The 21,521-nt window shown below is 36.6% G+C and overlaps 1 protein-coding gene and 1 long non-coding RNA gene across 5 annotated transcripts in view; one reads left to right on the forward strand and one right to left on the reverse strand.

The window, feature by feature from the left end:
• raskol (Ras GTPase-activating protein raskol) overlaps positions 1-19,486 on the forward strand; it is a 469,413-nt gene extending 449,927 nt beyond the window's left edge. For 2 of the 4 annotated variants that reach the window (XM_017910187.1, XM_017910190.1), the window contains 8 exons: positions 5,042-5,325; positions 7,288-7,574; positions 9,415-9,747; positions 10,424-10,828; positions 11,248-11,414; positions 11,496-13,115; positions 13,712-13,836; positions 17,866-18,139. In XM_017910187.1, the coding sequence (XP_017765676.1) occupies positions 5,042-5,325; positions 7,288-7,574; positions 9,415-9,747; positions 10,424-10,828; positions 11,248-11,414; positions 11,496-13,115; positions 13,712-13,836; positions 17,866-18,139 (3,495 nt within the window). Of the gene's footprint in view, positions 1-5,041; positions 5,326-7,287; positions 7,575-9,414; positions 9,748-10,423; positions 10,829-11,247; positions 11,415-11,495; positions 13,116-13,711; positions 13,837-17,865 lie in introns of all 4 variants that reach the window. The other 2 variants (XM_017910189.1, XM_017910186.1) reach the window with 2 other exon arrangements.
• On the reverse strand, positions 17,300-17,906 carry LOC108554796 (uncharacterized). Its single transcript, XR_001890725.1, has 3 exons — positions 17,752-17,906; positions 17,598-17,683; positions 17,300-17,514 (listed from the first exon to the last, which is right to left on the reverse strand). It is a non-coding gene; the product is annotated as an uncharacterized LOC108554796 (long non-coding RNA).
• Positions 19,487-21,521: the final 2,035 nt, after the last annotated feature.

Genomic DNA, 21,521 nt, shown 5'->3' on the forward strand with positions numbered 1-21,521 from the left:
TTATATATTTAAAAATTTAGATATTTAGATATTTTATATTATTTATTTTATTTAGATATTTTTATTTTAGATATTTTTAATTTTCGGACTAAATAAGATTTCTTTCGTTTAAATCTCGATTAGTATCGTTTAGTTATGATAAAAGTGAGTCATGATAAGTCGAGATGGGTTAATTAATATTTATTTATTGCATATATTTTTCCTGTACTTTAAATAAAATATATGAAATAAAAATAAAAATTGAGTAACTTTATCGAAATTATTGGGGATCATTTATTTCTCATTGATGCTAATTGAATATTAACGGTTCGTGGAATTAATTAGAAATTAATTAAAATCTTACATAAAACTGTGTTCATACTGCGTGAATAATTAGAATTGCGTCGAACAATAGCTTCATACGTACATTTCCAAATAAACATACTACATTTCATATTTTTACTTTCAAAATCATTTTCGAAGCTCACAAATCCGTCACTTAAAATTTCTGTAATTATTTTTAATTAATGTAATCATTTGGAATTTCTATACCTATCCAGAATTACCCCAATCGTGTAGAATTTTTATAATTATTTAAAATCACTAGTCTGAATTACTGCAATCATGTAGAATTTTTATGATTGTTTAAAATTTCTATAATCATCGCGAATTTTTATAATTGTTTAGAATTTCTGTACGTGGTCAGAATCACCGCAATCATGTAGAATCTCTGCAATCATTTCTATAATTATTTAAAATTTCCATTATTACCTAAAGTATTACCCTAGAATTACTTCCAATTTCTCTAATTTTCTATTTTTATGCATAAACAAATTATCACCAAATTATGACGCTAATCCTACCATTGTCAAATGATCAGTGAATGGAAAAGAAGCAGACGCTTTGAAAAATAGAATATTAAAAATGGAAAATGGAAGAAATCAAATTAAAAATGGAAAATTAATAATAATTTTAGTAGAATAAATGGAGACATTGAGAAAATGATTATAAGTATATCGAAAGAAAAATTCTAAGGACGAGTGATCAAGGTGAAAATATTGAACGCGAAATTTTTAACGAAAATTTGGAAAACGGTGATTTAGATTATGGTATGTTTAGTGTTAACCATGGTGATAATTTATTTATGCATAAGAATGGAGAATTAGAAAAATTGGAAGTAATTCTAGAGGCTTTAGGTAATAATGGAAATTTTAAATAATTGTAAAAATTCTAAAGATAATTATGAAAATAATTAATTAATAATTCTGATAATTCTAATAATTTCAATAATTCGAATAATTCTAAAGATAATTATGAAAATTCTGAATGATTAGAATTAGAGAAATTGGAAGTAATTCTGGGGGCTTTAGGTAATAATGGAAATTTTAAATAATTGTAGAAATTCTAAAAATAATTATGAAAATAATGAATTAATAGCTTTAAATATTAATTTTAATAATTCGAATAATTCTAAAGATAATTATGAAAATTCTAAATAAATAGAACTAGAGAAATTGGAATTCTAGGGACTTTTAGTAAGAATGAAAATGTTAAATAATTATAGAAATTCTACAAATAATTATGAAAATAATTAATTAATAATTCTGATAATTCCAATAATTCGAATAATTCTAAAAATAATTATGAAAATTCTAAGTAATTACAATTACAGAAATGAGAAGTAATTCTAGGGGCTTTAGGTAATAATGGAAATTTTAAATAATTATAGAAATTCTAAAGATAATTATGAAAATAATTAATTAACAATTCTGATAATTCTAATAATTTTAGATAATAATTCTAATAATTCTAATAATTTTAAATAATAATTCTAATAATTCTAAAGATAATTATGAAAATTCTAAATGATTAAAATTATAGTTCTTTAGCTAATAATGGAAATTACAAATTTCATACTCGATCAACCTCATTCTCACCCTTGAAATCCACAAACCACCCTTACGTATCCTCCCCGCAAGTACACACAGCCACAGACAAATCTCGACACTGCAAAAATACTCCTCCACGTTAGATGAAACACTGAAATCCCCATGTTCGTCTCTCACAGCACTCTGTTCCCTCACTGAGAGATATCAGTGTGCATGCAACAGCCTGAGATACACCCTGTGTGCGCGAAGTAGATTGCCAGAATGCGTTTAACTTTCGAAGAAGAAGACACGTTTAACCGGCAAGGGGAACACATTGAACAGTTATATCGTATATCAAAGTTAAAGTCACGTCACACATCGCATTGCAGCACCGCCGGTCAATTAATCTTCGTGTAATTAATTTGATGCGGGGAATGTTTGCGCGGGGCGATCGACAGAAAAGCTGTTTGAAAGGGATCGTGCAACATCGCTCGATCGTCAATCACGATTTAACGGCGAAGAATGCGAAATTGATTTGATACGCGGCTTCCAAGAAGCTGGGTTATTAAAGCAAAATAGCGGTGAAAAGTAGGTGTATAATATGTAACACGGAGAATGGATTTTGTTTACTATACCTCAGATCAGACCGTGAATGGTAAATATAGCGATGAACAGAACTGGGTATACATCGGGAATTTGTCAGAATAGGTATTGAATGGAAATAAGATGATCGAAATTGACATTTTCAATTATTATTGTTATATATATATTATTATCTATTTTCAATTATTATACTTAATTATTGCTGCATATTATAGTACTATATACAGATACTTCTGATATACTTATATACCTATAGAAATATTTGCATACTATAATTACTACATTGCAAGTATATTAGTATACAAGTATAGTATATAATTTTCAATTATTATACTTAAATATTGCTACATATTATAGTATTATATACAAATACTTATATACTTGTGTAAATATTTACATAGAATAATTACAATAATGTAAGTATGTAAGTATACAAGTATAGTATACAATTTTCAATTATTATACTTTAATATATAGTATTATATACAGATAATTCTAATATACTTATATGTTTACATAAATATTTGTATACTATAATTACTACATTGTAAGTATATTAGTATACAAATATAGTATATAATTTTCAATTATTATACTTAAATATTGCTGCGTATTATAATATTATAAGTATTATAAGTATTATAGTATTGTACTATATAATACTTATATATCTATAGAAATATTTGCATACTATAATTACTACATTGTAAATATATAAGTATACAATTATAGTATATAATTTTCAATTATTATACTTAAATATTGCTACATATTATAGTATTCTATACAGATACTTTTAACATATATGTCTATATAAATATTTGCATACTAATTACTACATTGTAAGTATATTAGTATACAATTATAGTATATCATTTTCAATTATTATACTTAAATATTGTTGCATATTATAGTATTATATACAGATACTTTTAACATATATGTCTATATAAATATTTGCATACTAATTACTACATTGTAAGTATATTAGTATACAATTATAGTATATCATTTTCAACTATTACACTTAAATAATGCTGCATATTATAGAATTATATACAGATACTTATATTCTTGTGTAAGTATTTGCATAGTATAATTACTATAATCTAAGTATAATATGTGAAAAGTAATATACATAACATAATTGAATATATTATAATTAATTACAAATTACACTATTATTATACTTGGTATGATAAATGCAACACTCCTCACTTACATTAATTACAAAATTCACCCTAAATCTTGCAAACAAACATGAATCTCAAATATCACTTTTCACACCCATTTAATTTCTCACAAACATTAAAACAGTCAAAATATTCTATACCAACCCTAATTGTACATATCCTCGTGTCCTACGTTTATCTGATTTTCATAGAATACCCTTATGCCATTTTCCCACCAAACTTACACAATCCTCAATTACACAACCCCTAAATCCTCAAACCAAATGCAAACCTTCTGCGCAATTTCCTCTTATATCTCATCTTTGTTCAAAATTATTCGCAACCCCAAAGTTAAATCTACCCGCCATTCCCGGAAACGACCCCAAACCCTACAGCCCCTATAGGGTTGCCCTATACCTCGACTACCCACGCTTCTCACCCACCCCATATCCGCTCCACGTACTATGCGTTGCACGAGAGAAGTCATCTGAGAAACTTGTAGGACCGAATGCCGACCAGCCCAACCATTCTTACATCATGGCAGAAGTAGAGTAAAACGCTTCCCTTATTGGCAAAACTGACCCCTTCCTATTAGCCCGGTCATAGAACACCATGTAACAAAGAAAGCGAACAAAGCAACGAGGCAAAGCGAGACAGACGGAAAAAATAGATGCAAAAGCGTAGACTCGTCCCAAAAGCATATTAACTTCGGATTCTTCCGATGAACACGTGATTATTTGCAATTACTAATTACTAATTAGCATCTCGATTAACTTTTCATTGCATTATGCAGCAAACGCGATGTACTATACACATACTTTTTATATTTATGTTGTATCGTGTGATTTTTTTAAACGGTTATCTAGTACGATGCAATTACATAATTAATTTATCATAAAAAATACATCTTAAATTTTAAATCAATTTTCATAAACGAAGTTAATTATTATTACTTTTGTACTTCTTTACTTTATAAATCTTTGAACTACTGTCATCTGATTCCTTATCCGACTCGCTGCTTTGTATTTCCAATTCTAGGTCTTCAGTTGCGTCTTCTATTATTCCATCTTTCGCCCAATATTCGTGTTCCAGTGTTTCTACGCATTTACAAAATCTTCTCCAATCATTTGGTGTCGTTTCGTTTATTGCCTGGCGTAGCAGTGCTTGCAATTCATTGCAAGTTAACTCTGAGATAACGTTTCTTTCGCGGATATCCTACGCCTATGTTAACGTACCACGTTACCGAACTTGGGGATAGTAGTTTTGGGAGTGTCCTAGAAGAGTGGGTATTACTAACGAGAGTTTAGGCGGAGCAAGTGGAATACCCCTCTTGCCCCGCAACCGAACGAGAAGACTTCTTTCCTGCAACGCGGAGTACGTACGCGCTGTTCACCACCCTATCTGTTTGCCTGTCCATAGAACTTCTTCTCGAAGAGGTCGTTCCGCTCGAACCCGCTGAAGAGGACGAAGAGCGTGACGAAGCTCGAGCGACAGAAGCAACGCGGCGCCGGACTTCGGGGTTGCCGTTCACACGAGTCCCTGCTCTGCGGACAGGCGGTGACCTCGATGGACCTCGCGGCCGTGACACCGCTGCATCCGAGCCTGCTTGGCAGACCTCACTGCTTCCAGGTCACACCCAGCACCGGTGGGCCCAAGTATTTCAGTTGCAGGACCGCTCACGAACGGGACCAGTGGTTACACAGGTTGGTACCGTTCCTCTGCCCCTTCTTTTTCTTCTTCTTCAACGTGCTGCTTCTTCCCCGAGTCTTCTTCTTTTTTCCTCTTCCTGCCTCCTTCTCTCTCTCTCTCTCTTTCTCCGAACCTCTTCCTCCACCCGGGGAAGGAAGAACGGTTACGCGACGCTGACGAATCCGAACCAGCTCTGGCTGTTAAATGTCCAGTCATTACAAGAATGACACGTTGCCGTTTGATGCCGGAGCTGGTCTGTATTGGCAATCCTCAGCCATTGGTAATCATGGCTCTGTGCTCACAACTTGCACGTTTCCTCGGATTTTATTGCAGCGTTGTTTAATTTCTCGATTTGAGGTTAGGTTTCGCGTTGTTTGTTATGTTTGGTGACTTTTATTGAGTCTTTGATCGATTATTTTGATCTTGGTAATTTGGTTCTTTGAGACTGCTGTATCTTATCGAATAAGGTATCTTCGTTTTTGGTTATAAGTATTGAGACGCTTATTGAAACGTAATATAGCTTGGAGAATTTTCTACTAAGCTGTTTGGGGAAGTTTAAGATTTATAGATATCTTAGATTGAAAAGAAGTTGATATATTCGGTGATAGAACGAAAATCTTGCGTATGCACAGTGAAATTAGCAGTGTGCATCGACAGTGGCGCCACCGGGCGTGTCACTTCGAAATTAATGAGTCGTTGCTAGATACAGTCATTTATAACCTCTTCGTTTCGTTCGAATCAGTTACTTATGGATGAAAGTTTAAAATTATGTTATATAATATATATATACAGCAAAAGTGAAGTTTCAAGGTAAAATTTATAGATATCTTAGATTGAAAAAAGTTTATATATTCGGTGGTAGAACGAAAATCTCGCGAAAATCTTGCGTATGCACAGTGAAATTAGCAGTGTGCATCGACAGTGGCGCCACCGGGCGTGTCACTTCGAAATTAATGAGTCGTTGCTAGATACAGTCATTTATAACCTCTTTGTTTCGTTCGAATCAGTTACTTATGGATGAAAGTTTAAAATTATATTATATAATATATATATATACAGCAAAAGTGAAGTTTCAAGGTAAAATTTATAGATATCTTAGATTGAAAAAAGTTTATATATTCGGTGGTAGAACGAAAATCTCGCGAAAATCTTGCGTATGCACAGTGAAATTAGCAGTGTGCATCGACAGTGGCGCCACCGGGCGTGTCACTTGAAAATTAATGAGTCGTTGCTAGATACAGTCATTTATAACCTCTTCGTTTCGTTTGAGCCTAGTTATTTATAAATGAATGTTTAAAATTATGTTATATAATATATATGTACAGCAAAAGCAAAGTTTCAAGGTAAAATTTGTAAAATTTAGAATTCATTTTGTAAAATATATGCGATACTTATAACAAATTTACCACGAATATAAGTAACGAGTAATGGTGGCGCTAGTGTGCTCATTGGAAAGTCGTCGTAAGGTTGTTATTTCATCGCAATATGGATTTGTAACATACCGAAACCTTTTACTTTTTAATTAATACTGTTTCCAACTATTGTTACACGTCGCACTCGAATACTCATTTTCCGATTTCACTCATATAATCTCGAGAAGACATTTCTCTCGTTATTCTCTCCGTATTTCTGCGAAGACTTGCAATCTTTACGACCATTTAACGCACAGTTGTCAGTTCAGTGACAATTAAACGTGCTAATTATACTTGTTAAAATCAGCAAACATAGACAAAACAATTCCCCTGGATAACAATGTCTCCTGGGTAACTTTCTTTCCACTGCTTTCTCCTCTTCGGTATCAAATGATAGCGTTGGAACCTGGAGAAAATTACTAAATAAGGTACAGCATTGATAGTAGAAAATTGTCCTCAAATTCGTTCCACTAATTATCTTTCGATACGAGAAAATATGGCGACTTCTCGCGAGGATATACTCGTCCTTGAAATTAATCGGTGTGCATCGATCGTTGGTCACAGCTTGAGGAAATCCGTTCAACCTGACGCGGAGCAGACACGACGAACGGACAATTCCCTGCAGATCTGGCTGCTCGAGGCTAAAGGTGTGCCAGCGAAGAAACGATACTTCTGCGAGGTCTGCCTGGACAGCACTTTGTACGCGAGAACCACCGCGAAACTGAAGGCCGACCTATGCTTCTGGGGCGAGCACTTCGATTTCCATCACTTGCCTTCCGTCAACACTATACAGGTGAACCTGTACAGGGAGGCTGACAGGAAGAAGAAGAGGGATAAAAATGTCTTGATCGGTGAGTCTAAATCAGAATTAAATTGCTCGTATCAGTTACCGATGGTTTCTTTACTTATCCAGCATGTCCGAGGAAATTGAGAAATCCGATACTGGAATTAGATTCAACAAAATCAATCAAAATGACCGGTCCCGGATACTTTATTTTCCAAATTATCGTGTAACGTTAGAATTATCGAACTAGTCGCAGCAACTGGTTCCTGAAATTTTTATTTGCCACCCGGTATCACTAAATTAATTAACATGACCTTACAAGCATTTGAGATCTTCTGTCTTTATTGTTACTTTAATAATTCGACGAAGAGTTATTTAACACGTTAATTGATTATCATAGTGATCATCAGTGATTGTCGCTTGTTTCTTCAGTGAGGTCATGGTGGACAGTAGTGTCTACTAATACTAATTTTATTCCAACCAATACTGTTTTATTCCAACCATTTTTTGAAAATTCGAAGAACGTAAATAAATAGAGAATTTTGAACAGAAGACATTAATCATTTGCGCCATTTTTGTTTCGCTCTTATATCCTCAGTGAGGTTATGGTGGACAGCAGTGTTCAGTAATACTAATTCTTTAAATTTATATTTGTTTTATTCCAACCACATTTTGAAAATTCGAAGAACGTAAATAGATAGAGAATTTTGAACAGAAGACATTAATAATTTGCGCCATTTTTGTTCTGCCATTTTGTTTGATAATTCATCATTATAACCTAAGAATAATAGAAATTTCATCGTGGCGCCCTCTGAGCGCACCATATAAGAAATGCGTGGCAAAGTGTTAAAAATATTTCAAATAATTAAAAATTATTTTTATTATGATTATTAAGTTATTATTAAAAATTAGAAATAATTAACAATATATATTGTTAAAAAAAGATCTGTATGTTCGAAACAATATTCGAAATTATTTTTAAAGAGCTCCCTTTTTATTTCTAAATAGTAAGGCAGTGCCATCTGTCGGATTACACTGTACTTTCTGAAATATCCTAACATCCTTATCCAAATAACCTAACCCTTTGCACTCGACGATTTTTTGGTTAAAGATGAAAATAAGAGTTCAAAGATTTTTTGTTACAAAGCTGACGATATTTTTCTCAGCAGTGAATAAAAAGTCGTGTGATAATTAACACGTAGAATTATTTAATTTCGATACCTCGCACACCATTACATTATCTGAAATTTGACATATTAATAAACATCGAGCTTCGAAATTTTATCAAATATAGACTGAAGAGTGCCTCTCATGCCCAAATGGCTAGTATTCTTTCATATTTCAGAGTAAAACGAATTTTAACCCTTTGCACTCGGCGAATTTTTCGTTACAGTAAAATAGTAATTCGAAGACTTTCTGCCATAAGGTCGACGATATTTCTAAAACGGTAAATAGGAGATCATATGCAAATTAACTCCTTGACTACGGCCGTACCATAGGGCAGGAATTGAGTTACGATGTGCGCCATTTTTGTGAAAACAAGCGCCCTCCGTGTCAAAAAGCCGAATTACGCCGAGCGTCTATAGGCGCTCATAGTAGCCAAGGGGTTAAGACGTAGAATTATTTTACTTCGATGTTCCACGCATCGTTGGCTAATTGTAAATTTACTGTATTAATTGACATCCATCTTTAGAATCTGATTAAATGGTGACTGAGTGGCGCCTCTCGAGTGCAAAGGGTTAATATTAACACCTTAACTGCTATAGTGGTCACCAGTGACTGGCGGTTGTCTTCTCAGTGGGACTATAGTGGTCACCGGTATTCGACGATACTAATTTTTCAAATTCAAATTCGTTATATTATAAACGTTTCCTAATCGCTGTCAAAACGCTTGAAACTGTCTTCAGGTTCCGTGAGCATACCAGTGCACAACGTGACGTCTCGTTACCTAACGGAGAAATGGTACACCGTCGTCGGGGATAAAGGCCCTCTGAAGGAACCACCAGCGCTGAGGGTGAAATGTCGTTTCCAATCTGTGGACATACTGCCGGTTCAGGTATACCAGGAGTTCTTGGAGTATTTGAAGACAGATTATGCGTCCTTGTGCGAGAAATTGGAGCCGGTGATCGGTGTCAAAGCGAAGGAGGACATCGCCACCGCTTTGGTTGCCGTCATGCAACGCGAAAAGAAAGCGCCTCAATTTCTCGCCGACTTGGTGATGATGGATATACACAGAATAGGTGAGTCATGTCTGCCTCTTTGCAGTCGAGCAGGAATACAATTGAAACGTTCAGTGAACGTATATATAAGAAATTGGCACAACAGAATTGCAAAAGGTTATCCTTTAACAGCCTACAAGAAGAGTTCAGTTTGTAATATACATTAATTTATTGCTGGAACTGTACACCTAGAGTATTTCCCAATTTGTAAACCGAAAGTGAGCGTTAAATATAGTACCTAACCTAACCTAACACTTGGATAATAAATATGGCATATAGCAACGATTCCTTACGCCTTTTCCTCACGTACCAACCAGCCAATATGTGATCAAGTCACGTACTGCCTTATAGAAAGTGCCTTTTCATTGTAATACACCACACTGTACCTAATTTTGAAATTTCATATAAGATTTGGGAATATTGAACTTACCATTAATAAACGTTTCTCCGGTTGAGAACCACTGGCTTGTATAATAAATAGTACATCCATGTTAACCAAAAAGACTGCCTAAAATTAGAAAAATAAGTCAGAAAAGATAAATTACCAAATTATGTTCATCAGAGACCCTGGTCCCTGAGCTGTTCTAAAAATCTTGCCCACTCCAAGGCAAAACTGATCTCGCCTGAAGGGTTAAGAAAGCTGAAATCCTTCCAGCAAATATTCGACCGTTTATTAACGGCAAATATTGAATTTCAGACGACGAGAGGCTCACCTTTCGAGGAAATTCCTTGGCCACGAAGGCGATGGAGGCCTACCTGAAGTTGACGGGCGACAGGTACCTACAGGAGACCTTGGGAGCCGTTGTAAGAGGAGCGGTGGAGGGTGGCGACTGCGAGGTGGACCCGCTGAAGGTCGCCTCTGTGGCGGCCCTTCACAAGCAGCAACAGAATCTACGGAACGCCGTGGAGCTCGCCTGGAGCAGGATACTGGCTAGCCACGCTCACTTTCCTCTCGAATTACGCGAGTGCTTCCGTATATTCCGCGAACGTCTGGCTGACATGGGCCGTGAGGACATAGCTGACAATCTGATCTCTGCGTCTATATTCCTCAGATTCCTCTGCCCGGCCATCTTGAGCCCGTCCCTCTTCAACATTACTCACGGTGAGTCGAAAGCTTAAAATACTACCTTGCCTTGCTTAGTTTAGCCCTTCCACGGTCTTCTAGAGCAGGCAGGTATGGTAGGAACGACGGGAAATATGTTCATTTATTCCTGGCGAAATTGTTCGCATTCGTGGTCGCGAAAAAATGTGCAATTTTGCATTTTATGTCGATATTATAAATTATTTTTATTATATTATATTATATCTACGTAGATACATACATGTTAATAATTAAATAATTAAATAAGATATTGTATAATGATCTTTCACATTATGTTTAAAAGATAAGAGACCCTAAGAAATGTTTTGAGAAATGATAGTATCTATAATGAATAGTATGTACGGTAAATATAAGTGATAATATCTACAGTCGGTAAGGTGTTTGAAGACGTTAAAACAGAAGTAAAGTATTTTTTTCAGAATACCCAAATGAAAAAGCAGCAAGGAATCTCACTCTCGTAGCTAAAACTCTTCAAACTCTAGCCAACTTCACGAGATTCCAGGGAAAAGAAAACTTCATGGAATTCATGAACGACCTACTGGAACGTGAAGCGCCATCTATGAAGAATTTCCTTCAACTAATCAGCGTACGTAACAATTTCAGTTTCTTTTTAAAAGATTAATTAATCGGATAGAATATTTGTCACCATGAAAATTGACCTTTACAGAGCCCCCTGCCAAAGGATGCACCGGCGAATAACTCCTTGGAATTCGACGGATACATAGACCTGGGAAAACAATTGTCCCTCCTGCATGCGCTTCTACGTGAAAGTTTGGTCACGATAACTTCGTTCTCCTCATCACTGCCTCCATCGAGACTACCAGAGATCCTCGAGAGGATCTCCATAGCCTTAGATCAATCGGGTCCAAGCCCAGTGCCCGCTTCTCATCGCTATCCAAATCTACAAAATAATATATTCCGCTATAACGATCCCACAATAGCGAATAGCAACACTAACCTGTCTGTATCAGCAACGTCTACCTTGAGCAATCATAGTACCCTGAACGGAACGATCAGAGACAGTAACGAAGTGCTACAGTCGAACACACTGGGCCACAACAGCTCTCGTAGCCCTAATGTAGCCAGGGCTGCCACTCTTCCTCGCAATGCATACATGCCGACCAATGGAAAATTGCAATTGCAAATTACCACGGACGATTATCCACTCGAACCACCAGCCTTTGTGTCACGTTCACCCACACCTATAGTGAGACAACATAGAGCAATAGGGACGAACAGGACAGGCGCGGGATACAGATTGACCGCCAGTGCAAGCCTGGCGAATGTAAATCACTGCCAGACGCACCCCACCAGCCCAACAAGATCCGAGAGTCACAGCAATCTGAAAGATTCAAATTACAACATTACCACGTCGCAAATCAATCAGGCGAACAACTGCACTATCATGTCCCAGCAGCAACAGCAGCAGAACCATAGACACAACATAGCGCGGCTGCAGAACCTGGACATCCATGACAGGGAGGACAACTACAATCACAATAATTACAACGTTTCGAGATCAACTAGCAGGAACCACTGCAACAAGGAAGAGAACGCGAATCAGATGCAGCATCAGAATTATAACAACGTGTCTAAGACTACGGTAAACGCAAACGTCGTGGTGAATCCCCCGTCGAACCTCACGCTGTCGATTAACCATCAGCCAAACAACAATTACAACAACAGCAAGACAAACAACACGACTGCGAATGGCAACCTGGACGAGCTGTCTGATCTATTGAGGTACGCCGATGACGAAGTATCGGAATCAAAATCACAAAAAGGATCACAAATATCAATTTCCCAATTAAGCAACGTTGCCTCGTCGGGTTATCAGAGCTTCGCTGCTTACAGCCAAAGCTCCAGCCCCGTGGATCTCAGCAGCAACAATGCAAACGCACATATACTCAATGCCGCTCCGCTGGCTTTCACCAATCCTGTTTACCATATGGAATCGAATCACGGAAGGAACGGCAGGAGAGGCAGCAGTAGTTCAGAGGAGAGGGATGGAAGTGGAGGGGGAGTAGAGGGCGTGAGAGGCGTGGATCTCAGCCCTTCGCCACCGCCGCAAAATAACGTAAGGAATCTGCAGAGAAATAACCAGAATCAGTGGAGGCAGACCAACCAGACGCACAGAAATAACTCGGAACAGAATCAGAGTATCTGTTGCACGAAATTGAGGAGGAGGCTGTCGTTAGACTCGACGCGAGATCTGTCTGATACCAGCGAGGAGGAGAGCTGCACAACGAGGAGGAGCAAATCTCGCAGTCATCGAAGCATCGATCAGGTAATAGGTGTAATATATTTATCATAATGTCCACAGTCCTTGGTTTCTTCGGTGACGAATAAAATTATAAAGAACTTCTTGGATCACATAGTATTATCATTTTCTTTCTCAAGTAGAAATTTAGGTTATGTCCATTTATTATCAGAACATGGTACTATTTTATAAATAATTAAATTCACAATGGTATAATGATTTTCCTGTGCAATATATTTATTACTAATCTCTTTGTAGGATCTGATCTCACGTGGATTCGATTTATCCATCATCCATGAAACCAAGCATATAAAAAGACCTCTTCAATTTTCCAGCAACGATCAGGACAAGGGAACCATAATTCAATCTTCCACTCAACCTATCTTACCAGATCAAAGAGGAACTTATAATTCTCTTTCAATCCATCATATCTCTATGTGTATATATATATATTTGTTGTAACGTGATCGTTGTGAATAACAAGTTCCTCTTTTACAATGCCTCTTTTACCAAGCGAGACGCCATCTACTTTTTCCTCTGTCTCTTTCTCTGATCTTTCGCCTAACGGAACGCCTGTCCGTATGTGTCTTGTAACTAACAACGCCTCGTCTCTTCGTTTCCAGTATGAAGTGGAAATCGAGAGGCTGCAGAGTAGCGTAGATCGACTGAGGGCCCGGTTAGGCGCAACCGAGGATACCGATATAGATGGCGTTGCACCGGATACCAAGATGAAGAGCATCATTTCCAGGTACTTAATCCTCATTAACGCGACTACTAACCCATCGATTGATTCTTTGCCTGAGTGTGATATCACCCCACCACCATGACGACTACCACTTTTCTCTTGCGTTTCACTCGAGCCCTTCCGTCTCATGATCAGTCACGTCGGTTCTCTTCTCTTCCATCCTCTCCTCACTTCTTCATAGCGATTTTTTTCATCCGACGTCTTCTATATGAAGACAAGGGTCCGTGGAGAGACTGTCGATTCGCCTCGATGGTTTCTTCGCAGAACAACTCTCCGTTGATCTCTTTTGGAAACATGATTCTCAGCGAGATCGATCAACAATCATGAAACGTGACCTCTGATATGGCAGACAGAGCTGGTTATGGTGACTTGAAAGGGGATAGTGTGATTTCGTGCCTGTGGGGGGTTTATAAATATGAATGAATCGTAATGCATTGTAGCTAGGATCACAGATTCTAACGTTACTGTTAGACTTCACTATGTCTGATTATTGTTGTTACTATGGAACTAATTTTTATTATAAAATTACTCTTCAGGTTCTCTGTAGATTTTCCTGAGATATATCTGAATGGAAATGTTAGTATTAAAAATAGTGATTTCTAAATTATAATTATAATTATAATTCCAGTCTTATAGAATGCAATATGTTACATTCTTTTGTTTTATTTCATAGCATAAACAACTTTCTTTAATTTTTAAAATACAAAACTGCCTTAGACTTATATAATACAAATTAGACTTCACTATATCTGATTATTGTTGTTACCCTGGAACTAATTTTTATTATAAAATTACTCTTCAGGTTCTCTGTAAATTTTCCTAAGATATATCAGAATGGAAATGTTAGTATTAAAAATAGTGCTTTCTAAATTATAATTATAACTCCAGTCTTATAGAATATAATATTTGCATTCACTTTTCTTTTATTTCATAACATAAACAACTTTCTTTAATTTTTAAAATACAAAGGTGTCTTGAACTTACATAATACAAATTTGAGAATATTTTACAAGTTATTATCACAGTACTTCAGCTCTGTCTGCCAATAATTCCATACCACTCAAGAGCAACCATTGCTTACTGTTAAATAAATTGTGTAAATATCTAAAAAAAAGAAAAAGGAAAAAAAAATAGTAAAACCGAGCCAAGCGAAAAATATGAACAAACGCAAATCCTACCTTCTTGTATAAATAATACTGAATACCAGAATAAAAGAATAAAGAACCCAGAAAAGAATTTCTTTTTTTTTTTTTAATAAATAAAAATTGGAAAATACCACCGAGCCACAGTTACTGTTTCTCGAAATAATGTATGTTTAATTGATTGTGTGTTCCTGTGCATTCTATCCGCTGCATTTGGTATACTCTGGCTTGATCTGGACCTTGGTGTAAGAGTCAATTATATTTCTAAGCTTCTTACATTTTTACATCACATGTTTTTAGCGTTTTTTGAACTCATGTTATATATAATATATATATTTATGATATCTCGTGTTCTCTCTTGGTTTTATCCGACAAAGACACGCGCCAATACGTTTTCTCTCTGTGTAACGCGTTTGAAAAGCGACTCGTTACGGACGCTCGATGTCCGTTCACCTGATTTATATGTAATAACTATACTCTGAATCACTCTGTTCGATGAATACCAGCATTCTCACCCTGCGTGTTTATACTTACATCACCGTCCAAAAAACATTCTTTCAGTCAGCCACATATCGATACTTCACCAAGTTTCTCGTTATCCGACACCGACAGCCTCACACACGCCTCTCGATCACGCGTTCGTTCTGTTCCACGTGTGCACGGTTCTCACTCTCTGCAACCAACGATCTTTGTGCGCCAGGTCTGCGTTACCGTGTGTTGCAACGTGCCCGGGAAATGTTCAGGATAGCTGATCGTCTTTATGTTCCATTCAGTTGCAAAATTTATTAGACGCATTTTCTTTCCGTTCCCTCGGATTATGGTAGTTGGAAGTATTTTTATGGACACACGGTTTGCCAACCGATTGCGGATTGTGGATGTGTTATTACTAGTTCGAGTTCGATGTCCAGCGTAGTGTGAAACAGTCGAGCTATAGCAAGTATTGTGTTTCGGATATGTTAGAGTAAAGTTGAAGTATGGTAGAATTTTATTTGAGAATAGACATGGATAAATGATTTTTCGACTTTTTTTTTTCTTTTTTCGTGATATTAAAACTATTTTTGAATGGCTTCGATGTTACTTTGTTTTCATACTTCACTGCCGATGATTGAACACTGTTTTTTGGAAAGTGTTAGATTGATCGAAGAGTTCTGTCAGATATTTATTTAAAAAGAGGATTTTTATTTTAGAGCAATTTTTATTGATTAATTTTTAATTTAATATTTAATTATTTATTTCGTCAACGCGGAATTTTTATTTTTTTTTGTATTAGAAATAGTATTTTTTATTTGTTAGAAACAGTATTTTTTAAATATAATTAGTATAATAATAATTAGTATTTTTTAAATCCTGATTTCGAGTGATTTATTTCTTTTTAGTTGATTGTCAACCGAAATTGTTTACATTAATGGTTGTTAATTTTACTAGCTATGTTATGTCGCCATTTTATAATTTGCAAGTGAAAATCCACAAGTTAGGTTAGGTTCGGTAGAATTCAACGACAGAACTTTACGATCAACCTAATGAAAGCTACTTGAAAAAGTATAGCTTTTGTTGTTGCAGAAGGATATGAATGATATAATTCGTGTTAAAATACCACACTGACGGCTACTTGTTATTTATAGTTAACAAAGTAATTATCAGTTACAATAGTTATAGTAGTTGTAATAGAAACACTTGATTAGGATTCATTTACAATTTCACGTTGTTTTATCACATCTTTCTGCCACTTTACAAAATGACGTAATTTTATGTCAATGATTACACACGTGTTAATAACACGTGTTTACGTTAAAACGAGCTAGATGTTTAAACTTGCACTTAGAATTACATTTATTTGAAAGTTGTGTTTGCTGATTACACGATGAAGATAAGATTGAAAAATGGTACTATTAAACATTGGTGTATTACAAGACATTAATAAGATATCAAAACTTATTTTTAATTCTTCTATTTTCCTGAAACTAAATTTCATCTTCCTAGTACTTCACTGTCTTTCCAAAATTAACATAACATTTATATAATTTTCAAAAACAGTTTCAGCTATTGGAAAGTTTCCAAGATATTGGTACACGTATTTGTTAATTATTTAATACATGTGATACTAAAAATCAAGAAAAATATAGACTAATAAATTATATTGAAAGTTTCTAACCAAGATTTTTAATTTTTAATCAAAATAACTGTTTCAAACTAACAATACACTAATTGTTAACGGTTCATTTTTCGTATGAACCTTTCTGTGTTTGATAAAAAATTATTCTACTAATTACAGCATTATCCTGAACGTTTCCTTCAATTTACACACGAACTTGATTGTGGTCAATTGCAGAAGCAGACGCCTTGCTTCTTTGATCGAAAGAAAATCCCGTTACCCTGCTGCATTATTGATCGTTCTTTTTGGTTATCTCAGCGTATGATATTTTGCACCAGACACTGCTGCTTCCTTTGACTTTCATTTCCGAAGTACATTGGTGTTCTTTTCTTCGATATATGCATCTTGGTGCGCTTGGATCCTCACAAACCTCCCTGAGAAATCTCTCTAAAAAAAACACATACGTACATATCCGTTACTATAATTACTCGGAATAAAATTAAAAAATTTTCAATCAAGAATTTCAGTACATAAAACCAGAGAGAATTCACAGTCGAGGCTCAGTTCCATGTGTGCTCAGTACCATCGAAACTGTCTCTGTTCCTCCAAGAAAGATCTTAAAACAATTTTCTATTAGTGTTCAAATTTCTAACCTAAAAATGTCGGAAGAAAATAAACGATTACCTGAATAAACAGAGGCGGTTTCATGGCGAAGATCGCGACGTGGATCGCGAGGTTGGAATATCCAATTATCGTGTACAGAACCAGCTAAAACGACGTATGTTTCATCATTTTTAGGTTAATCTCTGTGGAGGAGGAGCTACGGCGCGAACAGCAGAAGATGTCGGCTGCGCTGTCGTACAAGCAGCGCGTGATCGATGCGCAGGAGCAGCAAATAGCCGCCCTGGACGCCGCGAATTCGCGTCTAATGACATCAAACACAAAACTGTTGTCCGCATTGAGCACCCTGAAGCAACGATACAACGCAAAGTCGAGCCAATCGAGCAACGAGGCGGCCGCGTTGCTGCAGAACATCGCTGATATCGGCGAGCTGAAAAGTTCGTCCTGTTAAAACGGATAGAGATAGAAGTAGAGAGAGAAAGAGAAAGGAAGAGAGAGAATAGGCAACCAGTGCCACCTGGACATCACCATCCCTAGTTACCGCTCGAAGACCAGGCCAATACACCCGGTGAATCAACGTAGAACGAGAAGAATCGCGTTTGACGCTTCTCGATTGACGAACCCGATCAGAGTCTCGAGAACGACTCGATTCACACGATTTGCTCGCGTTCTAAACGCTTTAGCACGTGTTCCGAATGAGAAATAGCGAGGGGGGAAGAGACAAGTTCGAAGTCTGACTTTTTCTCCAAACTAGTTTGATCCCGAGCGTTCGCTGTTTCTTCATTTGGTAACACGCATTCGAGAGGAGTACCGCAATCCTGCGAAGAAGTTCCACGAGGATACACTTGCTAGGTTTGACGAATCTAGGCAAAATAGAAAGAGAAGTACGCGAGCGTCGAGAACAAAGAGAGAAAGAGAGCGAGAAAGAGAAAGAGTGAAAGGCGTGCGAAAATAGAGGCTACCTAGTAAATAGGCAAACGGTTTAAGTAGATAATTTACGTCGAGTTTAATGTGACACATAGCGTTAGGATTATTTGTACCGAGTTAGGTCGCGAACGTCGCGAGGCCTCGCGTCGTTCATAATTGCGAATGCTCGTAGCAGCTCTCGTTCGAGTCGAAGTTGATAAAAGTCGATCGACCATTCGTATCGCTGGCTTTTAACATCTGACATCGTTCCGAGAATTGGTCCCGAACGACTTTCCTTCGTTCGACATGAACGAGCCGGAAAGTCGACGAGGTTAGGTGGACAGGTTAGGTTTCTTGGTTAGGACGCAAGGATAGGTTAATTCTCTGTATCGATAGGCAGCAACGAAGTCGATCGACTCGTTTGATGGCGGATGAAAGCGAGAAGCAAACGGACAGGACGAGCCCCCGCTAGACGGTAAACGATGTCTGTCTCTTCTTTCGTTTCACTTCCTTCTGTGTTTATTTTTCTGTTTTCTGTTATTCGTTTAGCATCGTGTATACGTACCTTGACGCACAGCCGCATGCACCGTAAACGCTAGCATAATGTATGGAGAATTATATTGTGGAGTTAGTTGGAAGTTCTGTTGCAAGATTTGTAAGTGTATTCCGGATCTTAAATACTGGTTACAAATTTCCGATGAGTGTGAGTTCTGATTTAGTTTGACTCTGGAACACGGTTACTTTGTTCAATTTAAAACCTTATTTTTAAATATTACAATCAGTTATTAGAGAGGTGAAAGATGTAACGTCACTAGCAAAAGTGTTTTTTAATGTATTATTGACACTGATATACATGATCATCAGTTATTGTTTGCATGCCTCAAGCTTTAGGTAGATCTAATATTAAGTAGATAACTCACAATATATATATATATGTATACATATATTTCAAAGCTTTTCCTTCTAGGATAAAATATGCTTAAATAGAATCAACAATTCTTATGAATATTCTTGACAAGCTCTAAATTTAACAACTTTAGTGCTGAGAATGACAAGAACAGCTTTGCTAGTAAACTGATTTTGAGACAAGTGTTCATAATATTTTTAACCATCCGTATTAGGCTGGGTGCCATTGGTATTATAGCTTAATACATTGTGTCATCCGTCATTTGAGCTATTCAAATTTTCTTAATGGATTACTTATGTTAATTCTAGTGCTTTTATGCATTTCTATATATTAAGTATATCACATAACCTACATAACCTAAAGTGTCCATAACGTTGGAAGCAAATAGTATCAGGATTTACATTCGTCAGGACTTGCTTGCCGACTTTTTAAGTTCAGAATACACCAGCAAATCGAATGATAACAGAATACACTCTGTATATTGTATTATTAACAGCGTTTGTCACACCGACATGTTGTAACATCCTCAAGCACACCGAATCGTACTTCAGGACCTTGTATATGCGTGTATATTTTTCTAGTTTACCTCTTCGTGCGCTGCGTTTGAGCAGCAAAACGGACGCACGACGTTTTTCCGTTCATGCGCGATGAACCTCGCGTGCTGCATAGCGTTTTTATTAAAGACTTCCAACAGGACGCGTCGTCCTCTCTCGACCGATTGACCACGAGTCTTTTCGTCCGCATCAGACGACGTGGAGGACGATGAAATAAGATAAGGAAAAAAAGAAGAAAAAAATAGAAACAAAAAATTATTCCGAATTTTTTCACGGTTTTGCGCCCCGTGGAAGCTTCTTTCGATCGCTAAATCCGAGCAATTGATTCTTACTGTAAGCGACAATATAATTTATTTAGTAGTTTCTACCAAAGATGAAGAGGTTTTCATTGTAAAAAGAGAGCATCGAGATTTGCGTGTAAGATATTTTCCGTTTCCGTTGTTGCGCGAGTCGACGTTGATCGATCGTTAAGTACGTGGAAAAGTCGATCGATCACGACGTGCAGGAGTAGTAGGAGGATTCGGGTGCGCGATGTTGAGAGTCCTCTTCCTCGGGAAGAATCGATTCGAGAATGTAATAGTCGTGCACCGAGATTTCTTAGCCACGCGAACATTTTCTGTATTCTTATACTTTTCTTTGTCTGTGTTTTTCTCTTTTAAAATTAGGTTTTGCACAGCAACGTGTCATGCATGACAATTAGGTACACCATTCGATGACGGTCTCGTTTGTTCGCAAGCGTTAGCGTGTATTATGTTTTACATCACACAGCAAACAAATATATTATCATCGTAGCCATTGTGTAGCGAGATGCACGCGTGTTACGCTGAAAGAGAGTTCGAGAGAAAGGGAGAGAAAGGAAAAGAATGCATGGAAACGTCAGAGAGACGAAGAGCAAATGAATCTCCGTGTGCCTGTGTGTGAAGTGTATGAGAAAAAGATTACGATTCAGTCTAATCTCATTAAAAAAAAAAAAAAAGTATTATCTCGTCGACTTGTATCATAGCTCATTATCGAGCGTTCGTGAGAGCGTTTTATTTTCTCGCCTTTCGCCGATTATTTTTGTATAGAGATATCTATCTTCCCCTGTTACTTTCGTCCCATCATCCTTTCATCCACTCTTTGTACTTTCCCGTCCTTCGCTAATTTTTCTTTTTTTTTTTTTTTTTCCCTTTTGTACTTCTTTAACGCGACCATTTCTGCGAAGAAATCGCTTCGCCGAAGCTATTTTCGATCGTCGAGCGTTGGAAACCATGAAATTAATATATTTAACAGTACACCCTCCCTCTTGTTGGACGATGTAATCGATAAACGATAAAATAATCTATTTAAAAGTGACTTGAATAGCGTGTACATTGCTAAGTTTTTTGGTATATTCGTTTCTGCAATACATCATCTGTATTTAAGCGTATAGCATCTATTAGTAACAGTACATGAGCAAATAAATATGATTAGACATATCTTGGCTG

This window comes from Eufriesea mexicana, unplaced genomic scaffold, assembly GCF_001483705.2.
Source record: "Eufriesea mexicana isolate 0111107269 unplaced genomic scaffold, ASM148370v2 scaffold70, whole genome shotgun sequence".
Classification (NCBI taxonomy): Eukaryota; Metazoa; Arthropoda; class Insecta; order Hymenoptera; family Apidae; genus Eufriesea; species Eufriesea mexicana.